Source organism: Micropterus salmoides, unplaced genomic scaffold (assembly GCF_014851395.1).
Source record: "Micropterus salmoides isolate LMB-PRFRI ecotype aquatic unplaced genomic scaffold, ASM1485139v1 Ms_hic_scaffold_4, whole genome shotgun sequence".
Lineage (NCBI taxonomy): Eukaryota > Metazoa > Chordata > Actinopteri > Centrarchiformes > Centrarchidae > Micropterus > Micropterus salmoides.
The window spans coordinates 7,732,226-7,758,724 of record NW_024043372.1 but is presented as its reverse complement, the minus strand read 5'-3'; the positions used below and the strand labels follow the sequence as shown (position 1 = coordinate 7,758,724).

Sequence of the window (26,499 nt, the reverse complement as noted above, 5' to 3'; positions counted from 1 at the left end):
GAGTAACTCATCCTGCTCCAGTTCATCAACACAAACACAATACTGAGACTAACTATAAAACAATGTAGTCAGTTTAGCTGGATCCAATAAATTCTGACACTGTTTCATGGAATCACGTTGAACAGGATACAATCTTGAACATTCATTTTGGGTGGACACACTGACATGCGTTTAGTTTTTTTTCCCAATTTTTTATTTTGCAGGGTGGGGTGGGACCAGCCTGAATCCAACTGTGGTTCCCTAGTATGTGCCCTAAACATTTGGCTACTGGGGCACACAGTGCAGTTCTTTGTTTGTCTCATAGTTAGCAGGACATTTCAAAAACTGTGAACCAATTTTACTAACATGGGCAAAGGAATAAATTCGATTTTGGTGTGATTCTGAAACCAGGATTTGTTAAAGGTTCTTATCAACGTCCTACAGAGCATTTCTGAGCATATTTTTGCTTTTATTGCATGAACTTCAATGAAACAAATAGTCTGCACATATTTTGGCTGAGGTATGCTCCTGTTAATTATCTTTTCTGTCTGTGTCTGAAGCGTATCTCAACAATTTAAGAACAAATTCCCATTAGCATTTGTGGAGGTTTTGCACTCGGAGAAGTTCCTTCAAGGTTTTTTTGTTTCCATTTTATTATTGTCCTTAACTCTGTCCCCAGCTAGGGTGTTTCTGTCATCCACAGAAACAGTCCGCAGGGGTGACAGCACACAGAGAGAGTGCAAAGCCAAAGCACCTATGACATCACCAATACTAGTGTAGTACTACTGAATACACACGCACACACACACACAGACACATGGTGATCAGTGCCAACCTGGCTACCAGCTTGAATTCCTGCAGTTACATAACAAGAGGCAGACAGACAGACAGACAGACTGGTGGGAGCTGGGAGGAGAGACAAATCGACGAGTGGCGAAAACAAGGAGAGGTAGAGACTCAGAGAGAGGATGATTGCATCACTGAGTGTGTTTGCATGCATATTAATATTCAATTTATATTTAGAATATGTAGTTAATCTGTTTATGCTACATGGAAATGTTTAGCTTGTATCCCATATAAGAAAAGAATATGTTTACTGAAATATGATGATGCTATCTGGTTTATTCTGTAATGTAAACTCTACATATGGTTTAATGTCGGTTTATTCAAGCAGCATACAGTACACCAGGACCACAGCTGTATGAAAAATGGAAAAAGAAAAGACATTATTGATTGTTGTGTGTAAATGTCAGATCCACACAGAGGCCTTAATCAGATTGAGGTTCAGAATATCAATGTACATGTAAACATACAAAAAGGGGAATAATGAGGAAGTGTTAGACAGAAAGAGAGAGAGAGGGAAACATAATCTGTGTTCTTATTCAAAACTCTACGGTGCTTACTCCTCTTCCTCCTCATCCAAGTAGGCCGAGCTAAAAACACAAACCATACATACAACCGACATATTTAGTGTAGTCACTGTTTCAATTGCAACCCTATCTCTTAGAAATGATGTGTATATACTTTGAATTTGCACTGAACTGCACATATCCTTTGAAAGAAACCGCCTGAAGTACACACAGCACTTAGGTTAAGGTTAGGGAAAGATCATGGTCTTATTTAAGTATTGAAAGTAAATTTTTATTGCCTAAACCAGTTGTAAAGGAGCACATTTGAAATCGTGTCTTTTTGTGAAAAAAAAAGAGATGGAATAGAAGTGCATTTAACACAAGTTGTTTTGTTTTACTTTTCTTAAATGCTGGCATCCCAAGAATCTCACAAACTGACCATGATCCCTTAAAATACAATTATATGGTCAGTGCACAAGACGTGAGATGCATCCATAAAATAATTTCAAGGTGGAGACCCAAAGCAAGAAGATCGACACTGCTCATGATCCTTGAGAAGGTAAATTTCCCTGCCCAATAAAATTCTGCCAAAACCTTAAACTTTAACATTAGTATTTCTCTACAAGCTTAACCTTTGACCCTGCACAAGATAAGCAGGTATAAATTATGGATAGAGGGATGGATGAAAACTTTGGGAAAGGTTAGTTATCTGAGAAGCGTCACAACTGTGGCCTTAATCAAAGATGCTCTTCTCTTTAAAAGTTAGAAAATGTCTGAGTAACATTATTGTTACATAATTATGTTATTATCTCTTGATTATCTTAGACAGAGGAGGCTAAGTTGTTAAAATGTAAATATATTTATGCTCAAAGCTAAAGTAGCACTACACAGAGGGAAACTACAGTTGAATCACTGAACTGAGCTTCAACACAATATTATTTAAATCAGCAGCAGCAAACTGCTGCTTGTCTTCCTGCCTGTGTTTCCATCAGCTGTTTGGCTCAGTCTGCTGATTGAATAGCTCTGTGCCTGCGTATGGACAACCATGAATAAGCACTTTGTTAGCTAACACCATCCAATCACACTTATGAGCTTATTGATTTATGGTTAGGGCAAATCAGGACCTGGCAAATGTGTGTGTGTTTGTCTGTGTGTGTAGGTGCTGATGGTGATGATTACACATTGTCTTCTCTGATTAGTTCATGCATCACATGATACAACATTGTCAGTAAAGACACTGTTGACATTTGATTGGGTTTAAGTTGTTCAAGATAAATGTATACCGCCTTTTCAAAAAAACAAATCTTGACCTTTAAGTAGCACTACGTCTGCGGTGTGATGCTCTGATCTATAGAGTTTACAATGATAATGGTGGCAGATTTGCAACGCTGTCTCCTAAAATTTACATACTAAACATTTTCAATGGCAAATATGTTTAAAAAGAGACATAATGCACACATTCACTGCACAACGAGTGCCAAACACAAAGCTGTGTGATGTACCTGCTAAACGATCACTGACATACTGTATTTTATGGATTATCGTTTTGAAAAAGTCAACCCTGATTTGAAGCATGATACAGGGCATGTGTGCTTCATAACATTTTAACCCTGGATTCCAATATCATGGTGGGAACTTTTTTGCCATACAAGAACAGAATACTGAACTGAAAGAAGAAAAAAAACTAAGCCACTAAATATAATCTAGGCCACTCACAAAAAAGTAGACGTGTGGTTTTCATTGGTTGTCGAGGACCACCTGAGTGATGCATTATTCTTGGTTTGGTTTTGACTTAACATCCATTTGCAAAACATAAATGATGATGAACAGTCTTACCATTCTGAGCTGCAGTGAATCAAGACATAATAATAATAATACTGAATTATTTAACTTTGATCTGACTACAGCATGCAGTTTACATTGAGTGTCATATTTCTGTGAAACAGTAGTGCCTGACATACACCAATATTATAATCTAAAGCTCAGGATTTTATCACCCAGTAATACCCATTCGGCTAATGTTGCTTGACCTATTGCATGTCAACACTCTTAGCACACACACACACACACACACACACACACACACACACACACACACACACACACACACACAACAGTATATAAATATGTAAATTCTCAGAAACATAAAAGCATACAATAGCTCAAACATTAAAATGTAAGTCAGAAATAAGGAATATACATAAATATATAATGTTCTAAATGTTCGAAAATAAATCAATGCTAAAGTCTGCATAAATAAATAAATAAATAAATAAATCTAATCTACACTAAGTGATTTTGTGTGTTAATCATCTTGGAGAGAGACTGTCTTGTAAATTATTTTGTAATGACTGTGGTGTTTGGCTACTCACTCTCACTCTAAATGTCAAGCTGTGTGCCTTTGTGTGACTTTGCTGGAACAATCTAGTAAATATTTTAACACATTTTTCCTAAATTACCCAAGACAAAGCCGTTGGGTAATTTAATTTGCAGTCCTTGACTGGACTTCTTGGTTAAAAAATAATACACCTGTTAAATGGACAGTTAAAGTGCTCTAATCAGTGCAGGGATGAATAAAGAGCATGCAACTGTAAACTAGAATGAAATATGGAAAGTAGAGACACGGAGGAGAAATATGAAGGTTAAAGAGATGTAGAAGTAGAAAATGGAGGAAAGATGAGGACAGAAGAAGAAGGCTGCCATAATGAATAATAAACAAACTCACCATAGTGAAATAATGAGCTTTCAATAGTACTGGTCCAGGGTGTTAGCTGTGTCATATTATAAATATGCCATATGTATTACCTTATAGCCTACTTTTTACTTGTCTCTAATTGAAAAAATTCAAATACTTATTACATTAATTTTGTTCATATATATGTAAATTTGACCACTAATTCTTTTATACTTTTACTCAAGCAAAAATCCCTATGCAGGCTCTTTCGAATAGAGCAATTTAACATATTATTGTTATATTTACTACATACATACCTACAGTACACAGGTGTTTCAGTTACTCTGGCTGATTAGACTTCTGATCATGTTACAGATGGGAAGAATTTGCTGTGGTACTACCCTAACAGGTCTAATAAAACTCCCTAGCGAAAGCAAGTGGAAACATCTGCGTGGGGGGACCATGGATGAAGGACATTTAAGCAGAAAGCTGGTCACACATGACAATATACATGTTGTCACCTATCAACACAGAAAAGGGAACGTAGCTTGAGTTTAAACACACATTGACAGTAAACACTGGTTCACCGCCCTGGTTCAGACACACACAGATTGATGATATACATTAGCATCAGAACATGTTAGGGTGGATTTGTCCTTTCATGAAACACACATGCGCCCACACACAACACACACACACACACACACACACACACACACACACACACACACACACACACACACAAAGTTGCAGTATATTTGGCACTCTGCCACAAAAGCACTCTGAGCTGATTCCTTTGCATACACGCACAAACACAGGACACAGGGGGTCAAACTCTACAACCAACAGCCTGAGTTTAGTTTCAGGAAACCAATTTGAATATTGGGAGTTTAACAAAGTTGAAACAGGAGTGATCAGATCTTTACTCATGTCTTATTGTCCTTCTTTCTCCTTATTCCTCCAGACTGTTTCTGTCTCAGCTCTGTCTTTATCTTCCAGTCTCTGGCTCTTTCTCTGCTTAATGCAAGTACAATAAGAAGTGCCTGGTTAACCATCTGCCTCTTTGTCTGCCTCTTTCACTCTCTCTGCAGTCTGAACTACAGTGGCATGTGTCTGGCATCGGATGCACAGTTCAGCGACTTCCTAGATGGTATGGGACCCGCCCAGTTTGTTGGACGACAGACACTGGCGACAACATCCATGGGTGAGAGAGAACATACATTTGTATTTTCCCACAACCATCTTGCAAAGCTTTTTCCAGTCAGTCCATCATTTATGTTAACAGAGATGACTAAGGGAAGAAGATCTGGGGATCACAACTCACCTTTGTTTTGTAAAATTACCCTGAAACAGACAACAAGAAATCCCATGAAAAACATGAATCTGAAAATTGTAAAGACAAAATTTCCTCACAAAACTGAACCATATGAATGTTGAATTTATTTCAAATTGACAAAAAGTGCCTCACAAATCAGAGCTGTGTCCTACTGCAGAGTTTTTCTCATCGTCCCCTGCACTTATTCATTTCCAGGCTGCATATACTGGATATATTGTATGCAGCCTGTCCTCCACAGCAGTGATCTACTGTAAGTGGGTCAGTTTCCTCGTTGGCAGCCAGACAGTGTCCTTGGCCCGACAACAGTGACACTGACTGGACCAACTCCATTCCAAACCTGCTGTCCAGTCCAACATTATATAATCCCAGAATAACTTGGCCCTCGTCTGCGCTCTGTCACTTTCAAAAGAATGTATTTGTCATTTTGGGGACATTTAGCTGACACTGTTATCCAGTATGAATTCCAGTGAGAGGGGTGAAGAAAACGTTTCATTTCCCAGATCACAAAATACACTAAAGACAGATTTTGATCTCTAGGGTACAGAAAGAAGTGCCGTTTGGTGCTTGTGCACTGGGTTTATCAGTCACAGAGAAATGCTAACTAAGATATACTGTTTTTATTTGTTTCTTTTTATTGTAACACCAGATAGATAGACATTGAAGAGCTCTGTGCTCTCTAGACAATACTCTGACATTTATGACTTGTCTCGTCAGCAGTTACTGCATTTGTCCTTTTTCTGCCTATCCCAAAAGTCAACTACACTTTACTAAAAACTATTTACAGGACTTCATCTGTGTTTAATATATTGATGAGTATCACATGTATGGTAAAGGGTTCAGTTCAGAACACCTAAAGATGGAGTTACATCTTTGTTGTAACTTAAAAGTCTATTTACATTTTTAGAGACATCTGTGCTGTTTATTCTATATTTTGATGACATCTTGTTCATATGAACATTGGATGCATTTAATGGACCTTATACATTTTCGTATTCTTATCCTCTCTCACTTTTTTCTGTACGAGTGTTCCAAGTTGGATTCACCAAACTGGTATTAACTGCACAAACTTGTGATTTATCGTTCATTTCCGCCTGATGAATACCACCTCTTAGGCTATGTGTTCCGCTCCATTTGTTGGCAAGTTTCATTCACAAAAAATGTTAATAAAGAGTAACAAGAAGACTTTCACACCACAGAGCTTCAAGTCTTGCTGTTGGAACTCAGCTGACAAAAACAAAACAAGCTTAGAGATATTAAATGACTGAATATTATAGCCTTCAGTATGGGATGTTGCTGTAAGATCCAAAGGATGATTTTACTGGACAGACACCTGCAACTGGTGGAAGTAGAGATTGTTCCTATGAACTACTGAACTGTATAAACTGCTGCCCTGAAATATGCCAAAAAGAATCATGCAATTTTCATAAACCTCTCGAATTTGCAAGACATTTTGATGACCGTATGGCGAACAGAATACTATTTAATATTTTGTTCGTTACAAGTGGTTCGTGCATGTGGCCCATTGTACATTTTTATGGACAAAAGCCTCTGCCAAATGAATGGCATGCAATGATTGTGTTCTTTAATTGACCTAATTTTGCTCTGTTTCTGGCCTTTACTTTGTGTGACCTGGATTTGTCTTCACATTACGTGGGGTAATCTTAAACTGCAGCAACATTCAAATCTATATGCGTTATATCACCATCTCTTACCAACTACAGTGTCACTAAAATACCTTATTGGTTTATAATGCTACTTGTAGGCTAATATCCAGGTAGTTTTTTCATCACTGTATATTTATGTTATTGATGTTACTTGATGCAAACTTTTCTGACATGCAAACGTTAATCATCATATTAAAGCCATAATAACCTGAAATGATAGGCACATTTACCTTTTACTCATGTGCACCTGTTCATCTGTGTTTCAACCATCCAGGTGACATAGAGATTGGTCTAATGGAGAGGAACGGGGGTCTGGAGGTGGAGGTTGTCCAGGCCAGAGGACTCACCATGAAACCAGGTTCAAAGGGACCTCCAGGTAACACTCTAGTCTATATGCTGGTCAACCAAAATAATCAAACTACACGCTGTTCAAAGTCAAAACATACTATTTGAATTTGTTATCTTTTGCATTAAAATGGCTGCAGTTCATCAAACGACTCTGTCTCAGAACATGGAGGTCCACCACAGCGCATCAATGCACCACAAGACAGCAAATAGCATCAACTACACACAAACAGAACAGCCTGAGGCAGACATTTTGAACCTAATGGGATAGATCCTCAAAAAACACAGCTATGGTCCTCGAACATTTGAAAGATGCATGAGCGAAGAGGAGGAAATGGTGTTTTCAGTGTTTAGGGAATTAACAGGCAGGGCAGAGGGAGGATAAATAAGTAAGATCTACATTTGCTTCTGCTAATGCTGTAGTGGAACATGCAGCTTACTGCTCTGACTTCCACTATTGCTCCGTTGTATCTGTACAGTGAATAACACAATATCAGACGTGTTCATGTGTTCAGTGTTTCTGAAGAGTGTTTTAAGAAATGCTCTGAAATCAATCGGAAATTAATCAGGAAATGGTTTGCCAGCTTTAATGCCATAAGATGGAAAACTCTGTGGTCAACAATGCATGTGAAAGCCAAACAGATCAGTACAGACACATACTCGCATACACAGAATACTCTGTGTCACAGGCAGGAGTACCCAGAATTTTAGAAACAGTTTGTTGCTAGCAGCTATACATGGATGTATAAAATGTGGGTTGTATGACCCATTATATACATAATATTAGCTTTTCATCCATTTTGCCTTCTGTCTGGCAAAATAAAGGGAAAAGCTAATATTATGTGTGTTTGAATTCCCTGAATTGTACAACAGTTTACACAAGTTTACAAGTTTACACATATATTGAGACCTTGGGAGGAACGCCATCACTAACCAAGTAGGCATTTCACTTGGTTAGTTTTGTGCTTTAATAGGTAGCTTGTGGCAGTCCATGATTTCCTCAATCACCCAGTCAGGTATGCACTGAACCCAGCCATGAGTGCAACTAAAATCGCACTGTGTCTGAAGGGATATCAAGGATACACTTGCGTTTTGATGAGAAATACTAAATGTAAAGGTTAAGTGGTTAAGAAGAAAACTACACAGGGTACAGTGTTTTACATCTAGTGTAAAAATATGGTGTCTGTACATTTTATTTCCCTACATTTGTCAAAATGATTATTTATTTGGCTTAAAACATTCAAATGAGTATTGACCTACCATTACCACAGTGCGCTTTAAAAACACACCGTGTCTAATTTATTTGTAATTGTAGAATTTAAACTCCTCCTCAGGTTTTTAAAGTGAACCCCTAGCAGTCTCAGAAACATTGCTGAGGCTGTCAGTGTCCTCAGTGTTAAATGCCTTCCTCTTACAGTTGCAACAGTAATTCAGTGACAGTACACCCCAAGGATTTTCAGCTTCACGCGTCAGTGCAGCTGATTTATATATAAAGTTCAAGCTGTTAAAATGAGTTGGCTGCCCAGCTGCTTTTAATGTATATTAAACACAGCAATAAATCAACCTAGCTCTAAATGGATCAAGGAAAAAAATCAGCTAGTTAATTAATAAGATCAGTTAACTTTTATCTTTTACGTCATGGATTTACTTATTGTATTAGTGATGAGAGTTGGTCATGCAAAATAGAAACAGGACTGGCATGATGTCAACATGACTGTGCTGTTGTTTTCTTTTTTTAATTTTACAGCAAGTGGGATTGTGTAACACCAAACTATTAACTCTGATTGTACTTCCCTTGTGTGGTTGCATAATGTTAAACCAGCCATTGATCCTAATTGCATAAGAACAAAACAGCGTCAGCAAAGAAGGAAAAACAAAAACATTATCTGGGAAAGAATATGAGCTATGAAGATAGAATAGATTAAAGAGCGGAGGATATTAAATAGAGCAACGCACAAACAAGAGCCGGAGGAGAGGGAAATGAGTAGAGACCAATTTAGTGTGAATGAAGAAAAACGTGGTAGTGAAAACAGAAAGAGACAGAGATGAAAGGAAGTCTATATACATAGTATAAAGACAAAGGTGAACCTTTCTCCATATTTCAGTGTGCCAGGGTCTAATCTTTAATCTTGTCATCTAACATACGGGACAAAACGCTTTTGAGTGTGTGTGTGTCTGTGTGTGAGTCAGTCAGTCAAAGTCAGAAGCCTAGCCTCTAATATAGTTTGGGCTTGTGTTACCACGAAACAAAGTTTCTTCCCAGGTCCTAAAATCATATCTACAAGACTGATGTTCATTATTAGTAAGCTGTATTTCTAATTTAAAGCTGTTTCACGGTTGCAGTGTGAAAATGAAAACATTAACACTTTCTGGCTGACAACTGATCACAGCGTTCACAGCATTCACAAATCATGTCAGAGAGATGTCACTGAAAATTATTGTGTCTGTAAAGAGCGCTGGGCATTCAGCATTAGGTGCTGACTGCCATTTTTTGCTTGTTTATGTATAAAGTGTGGTATTCATTTTGCTTAATCTGGTGTTTTCTTGAGGAATTTTCTGAATGCAGAAACCCAGATCATCTAATGGTTTCAAATGGTGTTTGTCTTGCATGAATTTTCCGCAGTGCACCACACTTCTTTGCGTTCTCACTTCACATTCTGAACAGAGCTGGTGGAAGTCTTTAGCTGGGTGACAAGAAAATCTTGATAATCAAACTGTTTACAGAATTTATAATAAAGGAATTCATAAAATGTTATTTAGTATAAGTTATAACTGGGGTTAGGGTTAGTATTAGTTCCTTGAGAGTCTCCCCTCAACTCTTCTTTACTGGGCTCTAATGTACTGTTCCAGATTCTATTCTTACCCCTAACATACCAGCTCTAAATTCTTGAATCTCATCAGACTCAACCTCTAAAAAGCTGTATTGCAGGGTATTCTGAGTTCAGATTTAACTTTTGTGTCTGCTGTTGTGTTTTAGCGGCCTACATAAAGGTTTACCTCCTTGAGAACGGGATCTGCGTGGCTAAGAAGAAGACCAAGTCAGTGAGGAAGTCTCTGGATCCTCTCTACAACCAGGTCCTGGTCTTCTCTGAAAGTCCACAGGGGAAAGTGGTGCAGGTGAGTTACACCATCATGGCCCATTCCTAACCCAGACATAGCAGAAAATACACAGTTCTGAAATGAAACAGACATTAGACGTCTTTCAGGTTTTACACAGGGTTTGTTTCACAAAATGTACTTAAAATGACCAGGAGAATGATAAAATAGCAAATATCTTGATGGGCATGGCAGACTATTCACAAATGTGTATTGGCCTGGAACCCCTCAGTTCATTTTCGATTTCCAAGGGGCGTTATCAACAGGCACAGACCTCTGAAATCATATTTCTGGACAAACCTACAACCAATCAGAGCAACGAAAAGTGTGACGTAGCGCTGCATGACATGCAAGTTGGGGCGATGCTTGGTCCATTTTCAAGCAGGAGTAAAATCACAATCTTTCTCAAGTTACAGCTGAAGCGTACACTAAAATGTGTGAAAGAAATAGACAATGCAGTAACAGAATCTCGATTTATATTTAATCAAAACTGCCTAGTTTGACAGTTTGATCTGAATTTCGTGAGTACTAGACAGATTTAAATTTTCTAGTTTCTAGTTATAGTTTCCTTCTATCACTTTTTGCTTTGTTACTCTTTTGTATTCCTTATTTCATTCCCCCTTCCTTCATCTCTTGTCCTATGTTATTGGTTTCTGTCATGAGTATGTTGTCATATTCATTCTTTCTTTGTATTGTTTTCTTTTTGTAATTTTTTATTTTGCCTTCATAATGGTTAAAGAAGTCACAACACCGACATGCACACATGTTGCCTCAGTAATCAGCAGGTAGAAACATTGGTGTGTTCAGTGAGAAGCCTGCAGCTCTACCTCAGGCTGTTCTACTGCTTCTGTCGCTGTGTAATTAGCCACTGAATGCCTCCCACTTAATTATCTGCTGTCTGTGTCGCTGTCCACAGAGTTTCATCAAACTCATTCATACTGGATTATGAAAATCGCTGAAATCAGCAGTGCTTTTCAATTTGTCACTTCCTCATTTAGAAAGGCAGAGCACTGCCAAAGTTCATACTCAGAATTAATTCAAAGTCATTACTCTTATTTTTTTCAGGTTTGAAACTAATGGCAACATTTTTCAACATCCTCTAACCATTACATGCAGTTAGAAGTAGAACAATCTGAGTTCATTCAGATTCAGGTTTTACATGCTTTTAGACAAATCTAGGTAAATTTGCATCAAATGCTGTAATATTTATAACTTTGGTTTTAGACCAGTTTGAAAAGATAACCGGTTTGTATTACCAGCTGCTTCATCAACAATCTGACTTTGGTTTAAAAAAACAGAAAGTAAAAACCACAATCCTCTGCTCCATGAAATACATTTTACTTTCCTAAATCTCCATTATTATTAAATCCTCATGTTTCAATCATATTCTGAGCTGGTTTGTCAACTAAGGACGGACCAGTGACCGCTAAAGGACCTGCCTACACGGGGCCAATGGTGAGCTGCCACCCGGCATTTCTCTTGCTCCCTTGGTACAATCTTTCCTAATCTGTCGGCAGGGGTGACTATGACCGTGTTTAACCCAAACAACAGCTTTCACTGTTCCCACTCTGCCACTGCAGGAAAGTGCAGCACATAAATCAGCCGCTGGACTAATCAAAACTGATACTGATAATTTGATAATTTCCATTCATATCAGTTTGACTTTTGTATAAAGCCCTTTTTCCTGTTATTTTGTGTATAATGAGTAACTCACAAATGTCATTGGGACAGGTGTGTGTATGGTAAACAGAGGTCAGGTCGGTGGGTTTTAAAGGTTGCAGGTTTGAACCTCTGTGTGTTCAGTGAAATTGCCTTCAGAATGTCCTGAGGCTGCTCTGCTGCTGTTGTTGAGTAATTAGTTCTTAAACACCACTATTCTAATCATCGGCTGTGTGTCCTCTCCTCTCCTCCGCTCTAAACTCTCTGTTACTATCTCCCTTATCGTCAAATTTTCTCTCTTCTCTCTCTCATGATTTGCATGTATATATATATATATATATATATATATAATAAGAATGATAATTATTATTTTGATTGTTTGATATTTTGGTATTTGTTGTGTTTTTAAATCTCACATTTGATTTTTAGTTATTTAGTTGTTGTTTTTTGCCTATTAATATACACACACATACGGTTTTATCTATTTATTTTATCAAAATTTTTAATATATCATTATAATAACACATGTGTCTTTTACTTAGTTTATTTAAATTTTTTATATATTTTATTTAAATATTTTTTAACACACACACGCTTACTGTTATATTTATTTATTTTAATTTAATATATCATTTTAATTTTCTTACATACTAACACACGCACACACACACACACACACACACACTTATTGTTTTTACTTTTTTAAAATATTTATTTTTACGGAAGTTTATATTTTATATATATATTTTTTTATTATTATTATTTTATTTTGTATTTACACACACAAACACAACTTTTGCTGTTTTATTTCCTTATCTAATGAAATGTATGAAATTAATTGTCCTGTACTTTATATGTAGCTTTGGCAATATTGTTGCAATACATTCATGCCAATAAAGCTAATTTAAATTTATTTAAATTTCTTATTTCTGTGCTAGTCTATATTTAGATGGTAAAGATCTTACGTTTTTTTTATTTTTTATTTAAATATGGATTATCTTCCTCTCAAAGTTTAAAAATGCTTTATTTACACTTGTAATAACAATTGTTGGAAAATTAAAAAAGCACATGCATGTAAGTAAGCATTTGATACTTTCAGCAAATGCTGCATTTCTTTCCTCTGTTCACATTAATTTGAATTTTTTCAGAACTGGGAAAAGTAGCAAATCCAGGATTTATTTACTTTTGACCACATTGTGTATTTTGCATGAATGAATGAACGAATTAAATTTGCTGTCCCACTTTCTGGTGTTACCGAGCACTCGCTCTTTTCTTCAATTTAAATTCATCCATCCATTGTATGGATCCACTTATCCTCACTTGGATGCAACACGCTGTTTTTTTTAAAATTAAATCCCTTTTTGTCTTTCCATCAGCATCTGCATTATGTGTGTGTTCGTGAGTGTGAGTTCCACTTACTAGAAAGTAGACTAGAAGAGGATCTAGAAAACTGTATTCAACACTCAGGCAGATTCTCTCACACTACCATGCATCTGTCCTTCTCCCAATGTCTCACTCTACTAAGTTGTAGTGGTTGAGTTCAGGACCTTGTTTGGATAACTGATTGTGGCAGACAGAAAGAGAGATATATTATCCTTCTTTAAAGATAAAGGAAATAGATTGAAGCAGATATGCCCTATATGTCTCTGTGGAAATCTCTAGCAGACGCACACACATGCCAAACACATTGGTATGCTGGCATGCACAGAAACACAAGACCACCGCCCGAGCTGACACACACACAGATGGATATTGATTATTTTGTCCACCACTTGACAGGATGAGGGGCTGTCTGAGATGAGCCCTGATGTTATCAGGGTGTCAGGAGACAGAGGACACGTAACTCACTACCACACACAGGTTTCTAAGCACATACCACCATTGTCCCACTCTCTATTGCTCTCTCACACTCTTGCACACACAATCCCTCTTCATTTACTTTAATTGAAACCTCCAACAGACAGGGGAACTGTCAAGATCCAGCATTCAGAACAGGTTTCCAAACCATCTGGATTAATGCTAATTAACCCCACCCTCTTAACCTTTTCACTTTGTCAATTAATCTGCCTGGTCCTCCATTACAACCAGAATGCTTTAAGTGCTGGATTGAGGGGCCACTGATTCCATGCCTTAAACACTGAGGAGAACATTAAGTGCATCTACGTGTAGAAAGAACTTTGCTAATCGATACTTTCTATTCAAGATTATTTGACATATATGTCAATATTGTCTGAATATTAACAGGTTGAAAATAGAGAAGTACAACATTGTTAACATCCTATGTCAGATAACATCATAATAATATAAAACATATTTATTGCAGTTTTTTCATGTAGCTCATTATGCGACATGAAATAAATCTGGTGAAACTTGTAATGTAAACACTCACAATGGTCTATTCCAGTGTTTGAATTACACCGTGGCTTTCAGGGGAGCCCTATATTTTTGGGGATGAAAGGGTATTGTACATACATATATGCAAAAATATATTATTAGTACATTTCAGTTTATACAGGGAATATTTAGCCTGGGACAACAAATAAACAGAAAACTAGTCATTGTTTTTTTTCCAACTCTCTCCAGTGAGAAACATTAAAAATGCCAACGCACAGTAGGCAATGATTGGCAATGGTTTGCATTACCGTGTTAAACAGACCAGAACTAGATTGCATCCCATGACTATTATGAACATGCCCACAAAACACATACTCACGCCCAACTCTTCACATATTGACGCTTGGTCAAGGCTCTTTGGCGTCACTTTTTAACGCCCTGGGTACCCCTTTAGTGTAATTTTTAGACGTTTAGGGCTCTGCTGTCAAGTTAGCAACGCTTAAACATGCAATGTCCGGTAAAGTTAGCAACAATAAATATGCAACGTCCGATTACACTTTCAAAATAAAACGCTAGCATTTCAAAGCATCACCATTTTGAAACAGCACGTAATTAAAGTTGTGAAATGTTGCAGTTTCATTGGTTTAGCCTTAAAAATGTACTTGGTTAGGTTTAGTAATTTAAGCACGGCCCTGGCAGGATGATCGATTTTTGCACAAAATGCAAATGGAAGATCCATGGACGATCCTAGTATTTTGACACCCTATGCATACCACACACCTCTGTGAGTCTCAGCTAGCATCTCAAACCGACCATTTTTATCCACACCAAACACATCAAACACCAAGCATCTAAATGAACTTATATCACATAAATCACTCTGTAATCACTGTACATGGCTGCAGTTATTGTCTTCCAGATATCTCTCCTCTCATCCTACACTGCAGTCCGACCACTCTAAAGTGGTTCAGCTCCAGCTCTGATCAGCTGTGTAACTCATATCACTCAAATCACTATATTCACAGACCTATTAGCTGTATAATAATACCAACAAACACACCAATATATACAGTTACAACCGCTGACTTATATTTTTTTTAAGTCCAAAAACAGCTGTTTTCTGTGAGTATAAATAGCAATAGCTGAGCTTAGCTTTCGTTTCTCTCGTCAAAATGAAGGACAGAAGAGGTGTTGCTTTGGAACAGACGGTCTTTATACTACTACTACTGGCCGACCCATAGGAGCTACACAGACATCTATCAATATATGAAACGATTTGTCTGCTCAAAACAAAGAGAACGAGCCCACTTACAGCCGGTAGGATGTTCTGTTCTCAAGTTGTGGGCTTGTAAAGCATGGGGGTGCTGTTGGTCACAGGAATGTTGATCAATATTCACTGTTTTTATCAATATTTCAATGTTTTGAAAGCTTTATGTTGTTTGAAATGCGGTGGTATGGAGAGAAATAGTGTTTTGAAGAAAACTCCCAAATACATATATACAGTAAATATGGCCAAAATATGGACATTCACCTGGTATATTTTTGAAAAATGATGTAATAAATGTTGTTTATTCATCAAATTAACGGTTACAGTTGTATTCTAGGTGTATTAAAATATATTTAGTTGCATTATAATTAGTTGGATGATGGTTTTAATGGTGATATTGCTATTAAAATATAGATTTTTTACCAGTATATACTCTTTAATAGAAAAATAGCTTCTGACCTATCAAAGGAGACCAGAATTATGCATCTAGGCTTAATGGTTGAAGAGTTATTATTGATTTTTTTTGGGTATGTTATTTTAGGTGTTTTTCCTGGAAATAGGTGTTTCCTTAAGCAACAAAACTACTTGGTTAAGGTTAGGAAAAGATCGTGGTTTGGGTTAAAACAACTACATACGTCAGTTAACACGTAAGTTAATTAAAGTCATTTGTGTAACTTACACAATTTACATAACTCGCCTAACTTAAATAAAAATATTTAACGTTGACTTTTTGTTTCACAAGGGACACGAACACTGGTCTCCTGGTTCAAAGTCTGGGTTTGGGCCCTCCATCCACCCCAACCACCAACTTACTCAGTCTTTTGTGTTAAATATCATATACCTAGCTTTACCGTCTAAAACTGACGCTACAGGGCTTCCCCCACAGTGTTGAACTATGACGCAATACCGATGCCCAGTGTGTTACAAACTGACGCCGATGGGTCTTGACCATGCGTCCATAAGTGAAGAGTCGGGGAGTGAGATGGGTTGTCCCTATATTTTAGTAGATATTTTAGAGCTCTCCCTAAATTTCTCAAATAAGGCTTCATGTGACCTCATGTCTCTTTGGCTTTCAGGGGAGCTCGGCTCCCCTAAAAAGAGTTTTGGGTGTTGTAAGTAAGATGTTATATCCGCCACTCATATCATTGATTACATTTGTAGCACACTTGGTGTAAAAGCTGTGAATTTTTTTTTTTTTTATTTTGACATCTCCGTTTTGTTTATTGTGAAGACTGTTTTGAAGAAAGTGCACTTATAAAGCCTTTTCTTATCTGTAATATCTCTCTTTGACATATAAACACAGTATGGTATGAATACATTGTTTTTCCTCCTAACTTACATCTTGCTACCCCCTTCCATAGGTAATTGTTTGGGGCAACTATGGACGGATGGATCGCAAATGCTTCATGGGCGTAGCTCGAATCCTATTGGAGGAGCTGGACCTCAGCACAATGGTGATTGGCTGGTACAAGCTCTTCCCTACCTCCTCCATGGTGGACCCAACAATGGCGCCACTCATCCGCCACTCCTCCCAGATGTCCCTGGAGAGCACCATTGGGCCCTGTTGTGAGCGATCCTAAGACTAAAAAGTTTTGTTGATGCGAAGATTCCATTGCTGTCTCAACCAAATCCTAAGACACATTTTTATATACCCTGTAGGCCTGCGCCCGGGTCAACCCCGGTGGTACTGCCCCTGGAGCAGATAGGTGTTAAGTATCTTACTCAAGAGCACTTTGAAAGGGCCTACCACACTTGGGACTGAACCACTCTCCTGACTGGGAAATGATTTTACTAACTAGTAGGTCATTTTGGCACTCATTGGAAATGTACTGTAATTCTTTTGATATTGTATCAGACTGTTTCCCGACACTCATGGGAAGCATAATTCTTTTGTTGTTGGAACCGACCGCCCCTCAGACTCACAGGAAAATTTTGCTCTCTTCAGATCTCTATGATGAAAAACAAAAACCTACTTAATGAGGATACTTCAAAGGAGGGCTCGGTTGCCGACATTGATCACATCCTATTGGGACCACAATACACTGCGGGCTCAGCTTTGCTTCAGCTACGCGACTTCTTCACAGCCTACATTCGATTCTCATTCCAGGACTGCTTGTTGTCTTTCTGTGTCCACATTTAGGGGCTGAGCAGCTCCTGATTGTTATCTGTCTATCCACGGTCCAGAGAGAATTTGAGACTGACCTCAGACTGTTTGAGACACCAGCCTCCCATTTTGCAGGAGCACAGGGATAGTAGGTTTTAGGTGAATGGATCTGTGCGCAGAAGGACTACAGTTGACTTTAAAAAAAGAATTAAGCTTATTTGTTGTAACCAACAAAACATCTTGGTTTGGAACACTGACTCAAGCTGTTTGGGGTTTTTGTGTCACACATTTTGCTCTTCAGTGTTCAATTAATTTGGTACTATGTGCATTTGAATCGAGTAGATGAATGAAAGTCACTTTCATCTTCTGGAAGGATCCAGATCTCTACCTGATATAGGGGATCCAGAGTATTGCTGGGTTTCTATCCTACCAATTAGTTAGTTAGGACTGCAGTTAAATACGTTTACCTGCAGTGCCAGGTAAAAGTAAGTTTCCGAGTGAATTTATATGGTTAAAAAGAAGAACTAGCTGGTTCTGAGTTCCCAAAGACCATGTGCCAGTATGACCCAAGACCTGTACATTTTCACAATCAATCACAATATTAGCTGATTTGACTTATTATTGTGTCTCTCATGGAGGGTGCTTATCAGATAAATCAGCTAGTGTTATGCTTGGTAGGAATGAAAATGTGCAGCCTTGTGAATTGTTTTTGAAAAACTGAACCAAGTCCCCATTTTACCTGGTTGTTTCTTAAATCTGTAGCAAATTGATTTCAAATAGATTTCCAGCGTATGTTTGCATATGATAGCGTAATTCTGTTTCTAATTCTGCCAGATGGTACAAAAGTCTGAAAGTATTTGTTGGGTGTCATCCAGAATCCTTCCTGGTGCATAACAATATGCAACATAGCCACTCACAATACATCCCAAAGTAGAAGAATGGTGGATACAGATATCTGGTCTCACAACCAAACTAAATTGGATTTTGCGCATGCAATATTTTGTATTAGATTATGATTGAAGAATTCAAACCTGCTAACCATAGATGCATGTGACTATTACGTCCAAATGTAATGTGGTTAAATCTTATCAGGATTCAATCTAAATTCAACTGAAGTAAATGGGGTCTGAAATGTTGAGGGTGCTTTGTCCTCACTTGGTTCAATTCTGTTCTGTGTTTTACATTTACACATCCACCTGGTAATGCAGGTCACATCAAGTACAGGAGGAGATATTGTACCTGTGTTGTACAGACACAGGGCGCTAATACACAAAAGACAAAAGCATTGAGAATAGTAGCCTGGCTGACAGTAGGGCTGAAAACTTGTTCCATATCCCAGTCTAATTGTATTTCAGATGCTCTTAAGCTAATACTCTAGAAGTAGATTTTTAAGAGTCCTCCTCTCTTTTTTTAAATCTTTGGCTAACAGTTGTCTAATAATAGTTTCTAGTGTGCCAATTTCTACCAGCAAGTGTCTTCTTCAATTACCTTGCGGCATGTGCTATTGTGAGGGAGGAACAGAAACAACCACTCACAACATCTGACAGCAGTATTCAGGCTACTCAGAGAAGCGTCCCCTTTATTCTAAATTACAGCCCTAATCCACAGACCGCCAAGGCACCTGGTGATTAGCCATGCTACGACTCAGTATGGTGAGAGGAAGAAAGGGAGGAAAAAGAAAGAGAGAGGAAGGAAGCATGAAATGTACTTTGCATCATCCAAACAAAGGAGATGTCTGGACTGACGTCAGATTTCAAGAAAGGACAAAAAATAGGATGAATTTAAAGGGAAAACGTGCACACTGTAGAAACTTTATAGTTTATTAAAGAACAAAACTACATGTATTTAATTTGGGCACTTTATGATTCTTAATGTCTTTTTTATATGTAAATATTATGGTTGTTAGTGTATTTTGGAGTGAGCCAAAGTTAATCAATAATGACTTAATTGATTAATGTTAAAACTCTGAGGGAGGGAAGAGATATCCTTGCTAGTTACTGTAAGATTGTAGCATTAGCTGGTAGCATCCACATGACTTATTAAAACTTCTAATGAATTAGCAGAAAACTCAATAAGACAAAGCATGACTGAGCTATACGCTACACAGAAAGAGGAGAAATGAAAATACATTATGTTGGGTTGAGTCCCAACATTAATTGATGAATACATACATATGTAGCAATTTAGTTCAGATTCAAAGTTTACTGGATTTAATTTCGTGCGGTTTGCTTTCACAGAGAATACAACAACTGACATCTGTAATAAGATCCAAAAACTGTTTTGTTTTTTAACTTTGATTTCAGAACAAGAGCATTTCTCTTAGACAATTATATAATAAACACACAATTTGGAGTAATTTTACTCAAAAAGAACTTTGCAAAATAGGCCTCTGTTTTGCCAGTAGCAGTGTTGCAGGGATATTAATATTGTAATTATTTCCAAATAAATTAAAGCAACATTCTGTAAAGCAATAATCAAAAAACATCCAGTCATTGTAGTTTTTCAGTTGCACAGTGTAAACTGTGGAAAATGACTAGCTTAGCAAGTGATTTTTACTGCAGTTTTGTATTTATCAGAATTTACGGAACATTTGTAATTCCAAAACATGCTCTCTGTTAACTGCTCTGATTTATTTGACAGTCATAGTGTCCTGATGTCTGAGAAAAAATTGTAGGGCAGCAGGATATTTATGATTTAAAACACCTTGAAAATAGCTGGAAGGCAGGAACTGAGAATCACTTGTTAAGATCTGTCATTTTAACCCAGTGTATTCATCTGTTTGTTTGTTTTTTCATAACTTATTCCAGGGAGAATGTCACGTAGTCTCTGGGGGAATCTCTGTTTACAGAAGTATCTGAAATATATCCAATGTACATTTAAATTTCTGATGTGAAAAATGCAGGATCATTTTTCACAACCTGAAATTATAGTGAATAGCATGGATTTTAATCTAATGATAACAATGATTGCCTGGTAGTGAAAACAAAAGGGGACTGATGATATTAGAAAAGTTGTATAAATCAAATATAAACATATATAATATATAAATATATTTAAAAAGAATTAACTCCTCTGACTGTGACCCAAGGAATGTGTTTTGTCATTGTTACTTTGTGCCAACATTTTTACATATTTTGAGGGCTGATTTTCCAATTGAGGACTAATGAAAGAGGGAAGTTTACACACTTGGCATTGCATTTTTCTTCTGCAACCCATAAGCAGTGTAGATTTTGTTTAAAGAAATGTCTTTGCATCCAAGAAGAAGAACTTTGTGACTGAAACTAAAGTAATATTGCATGATAATGATCTAGATTTAGTGAAGATGGATCACAAAGAGAGTTAGTAATATAAAGTGGCAATGGTAACCATCATAGAAGTTTTCCATCTATCTACATCTAACCTGCAGCAGCTGCAAGTACAACACAAGTGTTGGAAAAAGTGAATCATTGTAAACCAAGAACTGAACTGAATTTAAAAACCTTTCCTCTTAGGGGTGGAGCAGCATGGCAGCAGTAGTGTGGCATGTTTGCAGTGAATGATGGGTTTTCTATGATGGCTGCAGGTGCACTCTGGCATTAGTGTGAATTTGTGAACATTTTCTTCTCTAATTGTTTGGGAGAGAGACAAAATATATGCCAACATTGCTAGCAGGATTAAGAATAATTAATGTATGTTTATTAAAAATTCATTGTGTAATTTTGCTCATCAAAATCTTCTTGTTCACCAGTCTGAATTTGCTTGTGACATTTTGTAACTTTGGAGGCAAACGAATGGGCTAATGAACTATGTAGATGTTATAGTTGACATATTAAGCACCAAAAATGTACGTTTTTGCATTCACCCATATTTTGATTGTGTCTGCCACATGGATGTTAATTATCAATTGTAATGTAAGTAGAGGCCTTAAACACATCGATATACATTTTGTCAGGGCTAAGGACTAAGAATTGTCACATAAAGTAATCAAAACAACGCAAAAAAAGTTTTACAGTGTCACCCTTTCAGCCCATTACTTAAAGTAATGTGAAGTGTCATCCATAGAAATGATTATCTTTGCGTATGTTCGTAATGAATTTCTGATACACTGATATTTCAACTGACTATTTGTGTATTCTCCCCACTCCTTGTTGTGGGCTTAATTGAACAAACTGAGCAAAAAAAACATTTTTGCAGAGTAGGTATTCAATGATTCTGACCTGTTTCAACACTTATTTTCTAAACTTAAAAGTTGCACTAGTGTTTATTTATTGAGGTTTGAATGCACCTAATGGTACTTTTGGTAAATTTGGTTTAAAATTTCAGAACACAAAAGAACATTCGCAATCTAGCCATCTGTACCATGTTTCCCACCCTAACTGGCTTTTAAGTTGATTTTCTGCAAAAAACAGACATTTTCACTCAGTCATTATTACTACTCAATTCTATGGCACCTTCAGGGGCCATTCAGATACAGAGAGAAAAGTCTAGTGACACTTGTGTTACATACATTAAGCAGCTTATGTGTTCAGTTAATAACTTTTAGATGTGAAACAAAGGTAACATTACCATAAAATTATCTGTGCCATCTCCAATATTGCACTGTAACTGTGCTTTTTTCTTGATCTCAAGAATAAATAAAAGTATGAATGATGTTTGCATTCCATTCCTCCTGGTTGACACTGGCTATATTTACATGCACACAATAAACTATTGTGAGTTCTCTGACTGAAAAACAGTAGCATTAACATGATTTGAAGTATTTTTCCTAACTGTTTGTGCACATTTGAACAATATGTAAGGACAACCTAATCAAAAGAAGATATGTTCAGGCAATCAAAAACACAGCAGTAACATGAAAACAAATCTACAGTAAAACAGCCATAACTGTAACTAATAATTTCCATTTTAAATGTATTATAGTCATAGTTATAGTCACAGTAGTGAGATATAATCACCAAGTTGTGGCACTGGGCAACTTTTGGGTCACAGCAGACTGTGCCAGGATGTTATTTTGATGTTAATTTCACAATGATCTTTGAAAGTCTTTGAGTTCATATGTCCGTAACATTACTGTCCTAAATGCAATACAACCACATTTTTGTACGCATTTATGTGGGTCATTGGCAAGTTCTGAGCTAACCTTGATACAAAATGGCATAATTGTCTACCTTTCTGAATTTGTTGAGTTTAGGGGTGTCATGTTTTAGTAAACCTGATTATTTACACAAAGAATGCACAGGCAAAGCTGTGTGTCTGTTTTTTGCAGAAGATCAACCTAAGAAGTGAATCTAGGTTGAATTCCCTTTGAAGTTCTAAAAAAAATTTCTGTTACCTTGAATTGTCCATATCGTGTCCTTCTTAAGTTGATGCGTTTTACTGATTAGGAAGAAAGAGCATTATTTGTGTACTTTTCTTTTGGAGTGACAGTGTGCACATTTCTAGACACATATCATATCATGTTCTCTCCAGGGGAAGAGGTGGAGGAGTGGGAGGATGAAAGGATAGATGAAACTCGTCTGCTGCTGTTACGAAACAGTGGCTGGAGGATCCCAAAAGCAACACATCTCCTCCGGTCTGCTACAGAGGCAGCAGTTTGGGACTTTCCTTAGAGGCCACCCCCAAACCAGCCCTCATAGAAGTGTTCCCCCATCTGCCATCTGGTAGATCCTCTCATTCAAAGCGTCCCACATTACCATGAGTGAATATGTTTTTAGGTTGAGTGACCCCAGTGTAAATCAAAGCCAACGAGTTTCGTAACTTGTGTTTCTAAACACCATTCCTGGTTACACTCCCTCACATTTCTACACAAACATTGCTATTCATACACTTGTGTGAACTCATTTGGGCTCCAAACCCAAATCCAAACATCAATAATGGTTGATGATGCAAAGTAATTTTATCTACAGCAATCACAGCCTTGAATTAACATCTCTAAACCAACAAATAAGGCCTTTTGAGGACATTTGAGAAATTTTCTAACATGACATTTTCGTAAGGCTCCAGACAAAACTATACAAGAAGGGGATGTTTTGGTTTTGGGATACTAGATGAGGTGTGATGAGTTTGACAGGCTTTCTCATGCTTTCAGGAATGCATGATATGGGCAACTGCTGGAAACAATGCTGATGGAAAATCCTCAGTGATGAGAATGTATCCAGGGAAGGTTTTCTCACACATTCCTTTGGTTAAACACATTTAATGAGTTGCTCCATCCCATCCTACAATCTTCTACTGTCACCCACTGAGTAGCTTCATTGGAGCAACTGACCTGTTGCATTTGTTGCTCAATGGCAGCCCAGCAGTATCAACAGAAAGGGAGAACATCACAGTTTGATCTCCACATTTTAAGAATCACCTAGCCATTTAAGCATTTCAAACTTCCATTTACAAATATGTTGTAATTTTTAAAGATGTTTGAAGATTCTTTCCATCCAATCTGTAGGTTAGTGTCAACAATTGACTAATGTTAGCAAAGCATTAAGCAGCAAATGCCCATCTGCATTGATTTCCATTTGTTGCTCATGTATTACTGCCTTGAGAACCTGAATGTTATCAGAAGAGTGACCAAGTGCTGTAACTTTAGTTTTATTCACCGCACTGTCATTTAAGACACGTATATTTGCAGATTCTTTGGCAAACTGTTATATTGTTGAGTAAATGCACAATTTGGTGTATTGTTATTCTATTCCAGCTGTCAATAAAATAGTTCTCCATCATTAGATGTTTTAATGTTTGGTTTTATTCATGTATTTGTTTACTTTGTGGTGATAAAATTATGTAAGACACATCAGAGACTACATATCCTATGCGGCTTTGACAGCAAGCTAATGGCGAAGATTCATGGGATATGCTGTTGTTGAAAGCTGGTCCTTGTCACTTTATCTTGGGATAAATGTGAAGTGTTCAAATTGTACTATCCAGTAGAAGAAACTACAGAACGGAAAACTCCAGAAAATGGTTCAGCTTTTTAGAAAGGCTGATGAAAGAAAATAATTCATGCTTTGTCAAGTCTGTCCGCAAGATGACAAGCAAACAACTTTTAAAGTGCTTGTTTTCTAAATGGCGTTCGGATCGATCAGGGCTATGCTATGCCAACTTGTTTTATAGTAACGTACAACAATAGCTTTCCAGCTATAGTAACAAGTAACAGAAACATATTTTCAGAACTTACCAGGTAGTTAAACTTCCTCGCTCACTTTTTTCAAGTAAAAAAGTAACGTATTTGCTGTTGCGGGGATCCGATGATTGAGAATGTAGGCAGGGTGCAAACTACAGGGGAGCTCGGCTCCTCTTAACAAGACAGTAGCTCCCCTGATGGATCATGCGTGAATAGATTTGTATAGGCTATGTGTTTGTGCTTTAACGAATTACTTTCATGATTAGAGAGGCTGCTGTCAGTTCATCCTGACCAATCCTGGAGTGTCAGGGGATTCAAATAATCAATGACATTATGCGGCTATACCTCGAGCGCCAAACCGCCACCAGATGTTGGACAAAGGTAACACAATTAAATATCAGTCAAAGAGGCTTAGCACAGTATATTGTTAATGTTAAGATTGTTCACATAATAATAATAATAATAAATAAAAATAACACCTGACATCTATACACACCACGAGATTAACAATACTGACAAACATAGACAAACAACAGAATATTTCAAAACCTGTCGAGTACAATAGATAGTTAATGGAATTATATAACCACTTAGAATCAATAAGCTACATATATCAACATACATCAGCATGGATAGCTCTCTGTGTCCACCAGAACTATATTTGGCTACTCCATTTCTTGTGTAAATAAATACAATCTTAACATTTTATTAAAGTGTGTTTTACTCCTTTTCACGATAACAAATTGCCTGTTGAACCAGTTTTACATGATGGCAGTACAAATAATAATTTTTTAAAAATAATTGCCATGCTTCTCCTCAGTTTATTCACAATCTGATCTACTTGCCTGTTTCTTGTCATTTTAATATTAACATTTAAACTTAATCATTTTGTTTTGTCATTTGTAACTGTTACTGTAACTGTTTGTTAGTTAGGTGCAAGGAGGGTGTGATTTAAAATGCATGTTAATGATTTGTTTAACATTACCCAATCTTTTACTTACAGTTTATATTTACTCATTCAACTTTTCAATTAATTTCTACATTTGGTATGTGGGTGCTGATGTGTATATTGTGGCATCATCTGCATACATGGCGATGCTGGCATTGTTGAAAACAAATGGCAAATGATTAGTTAAAATTTCAAACAAAAGCGGTCCTAAACAATTTCCCTGAGACACCCCACCTGCTTTTACCTCTCTTTGTTTTTAAAACTGCCATTGTTGTTGTCATGTAGGTTGCCAAACACATAGTTAAAAGCAAGTATTCAGTATCAGTGCTCTGTCTTCATTAATTAACAGGTGGACCAACGACCACATTTCCTAAAAACTTTCCTGAATCTCAATAACCTGAAAACCTAGGAACAGATAAGAGGGTAATGGCGAAAAAAATGATAGAGGGGACGAGAAGGAAAAACACAAGAAAGATGGAGGAAGAGAATGAGATGTGGAGCAGGAGAGAGGAGGGATTCATTTTGTTTAACAGTCAACAGCAAAAGACGTATGAAGCATTAGCTTGTCTGTCTAGATGGAATGCTCTCTGTCTCTATGTCTCTTGCTCTTTTACTTCCTTCTACTATCTTTTCTAGCTCTTTCTCTT

General features: G+C 37.2%; 1 protein-coding gene across 1 annotated transcript in view; it reads left to right on the top strand.

Moving 5' to 3' along the window:
• The window catches only part of rims4 (regulating synaptic membrane exocytosis 4), a 50,946-nt gene extending 26,441 nt beyond the window's left edge, over positions 1-24,505 (top strand). Inside the window, exons 3-6 of the mRNA XM_038697337.1 lie at positions 5,094-5,206; positions 7,277-7,378; positions 10,325-10,464; positions 17,065-24,505. Of these exons, the coding sequence (XP_038553265.1) occupies positions 5,094-5,206; positions 7,277-7,378; positions 10,325-10,464; positions 17,065-17,283 (574 nt within the window). The 3' untranslated portion in view covers positions 17,284-24,505. The remainder of the gene's footprint in view (positions 1-5,093; positions 5,207-7,276; positions 7,379-10,324; positions 10,465-17,064) is intronic.
• The last annotated feature ends 1,994 nt before the right edge of the window (positions 24,506-26,499 follow it).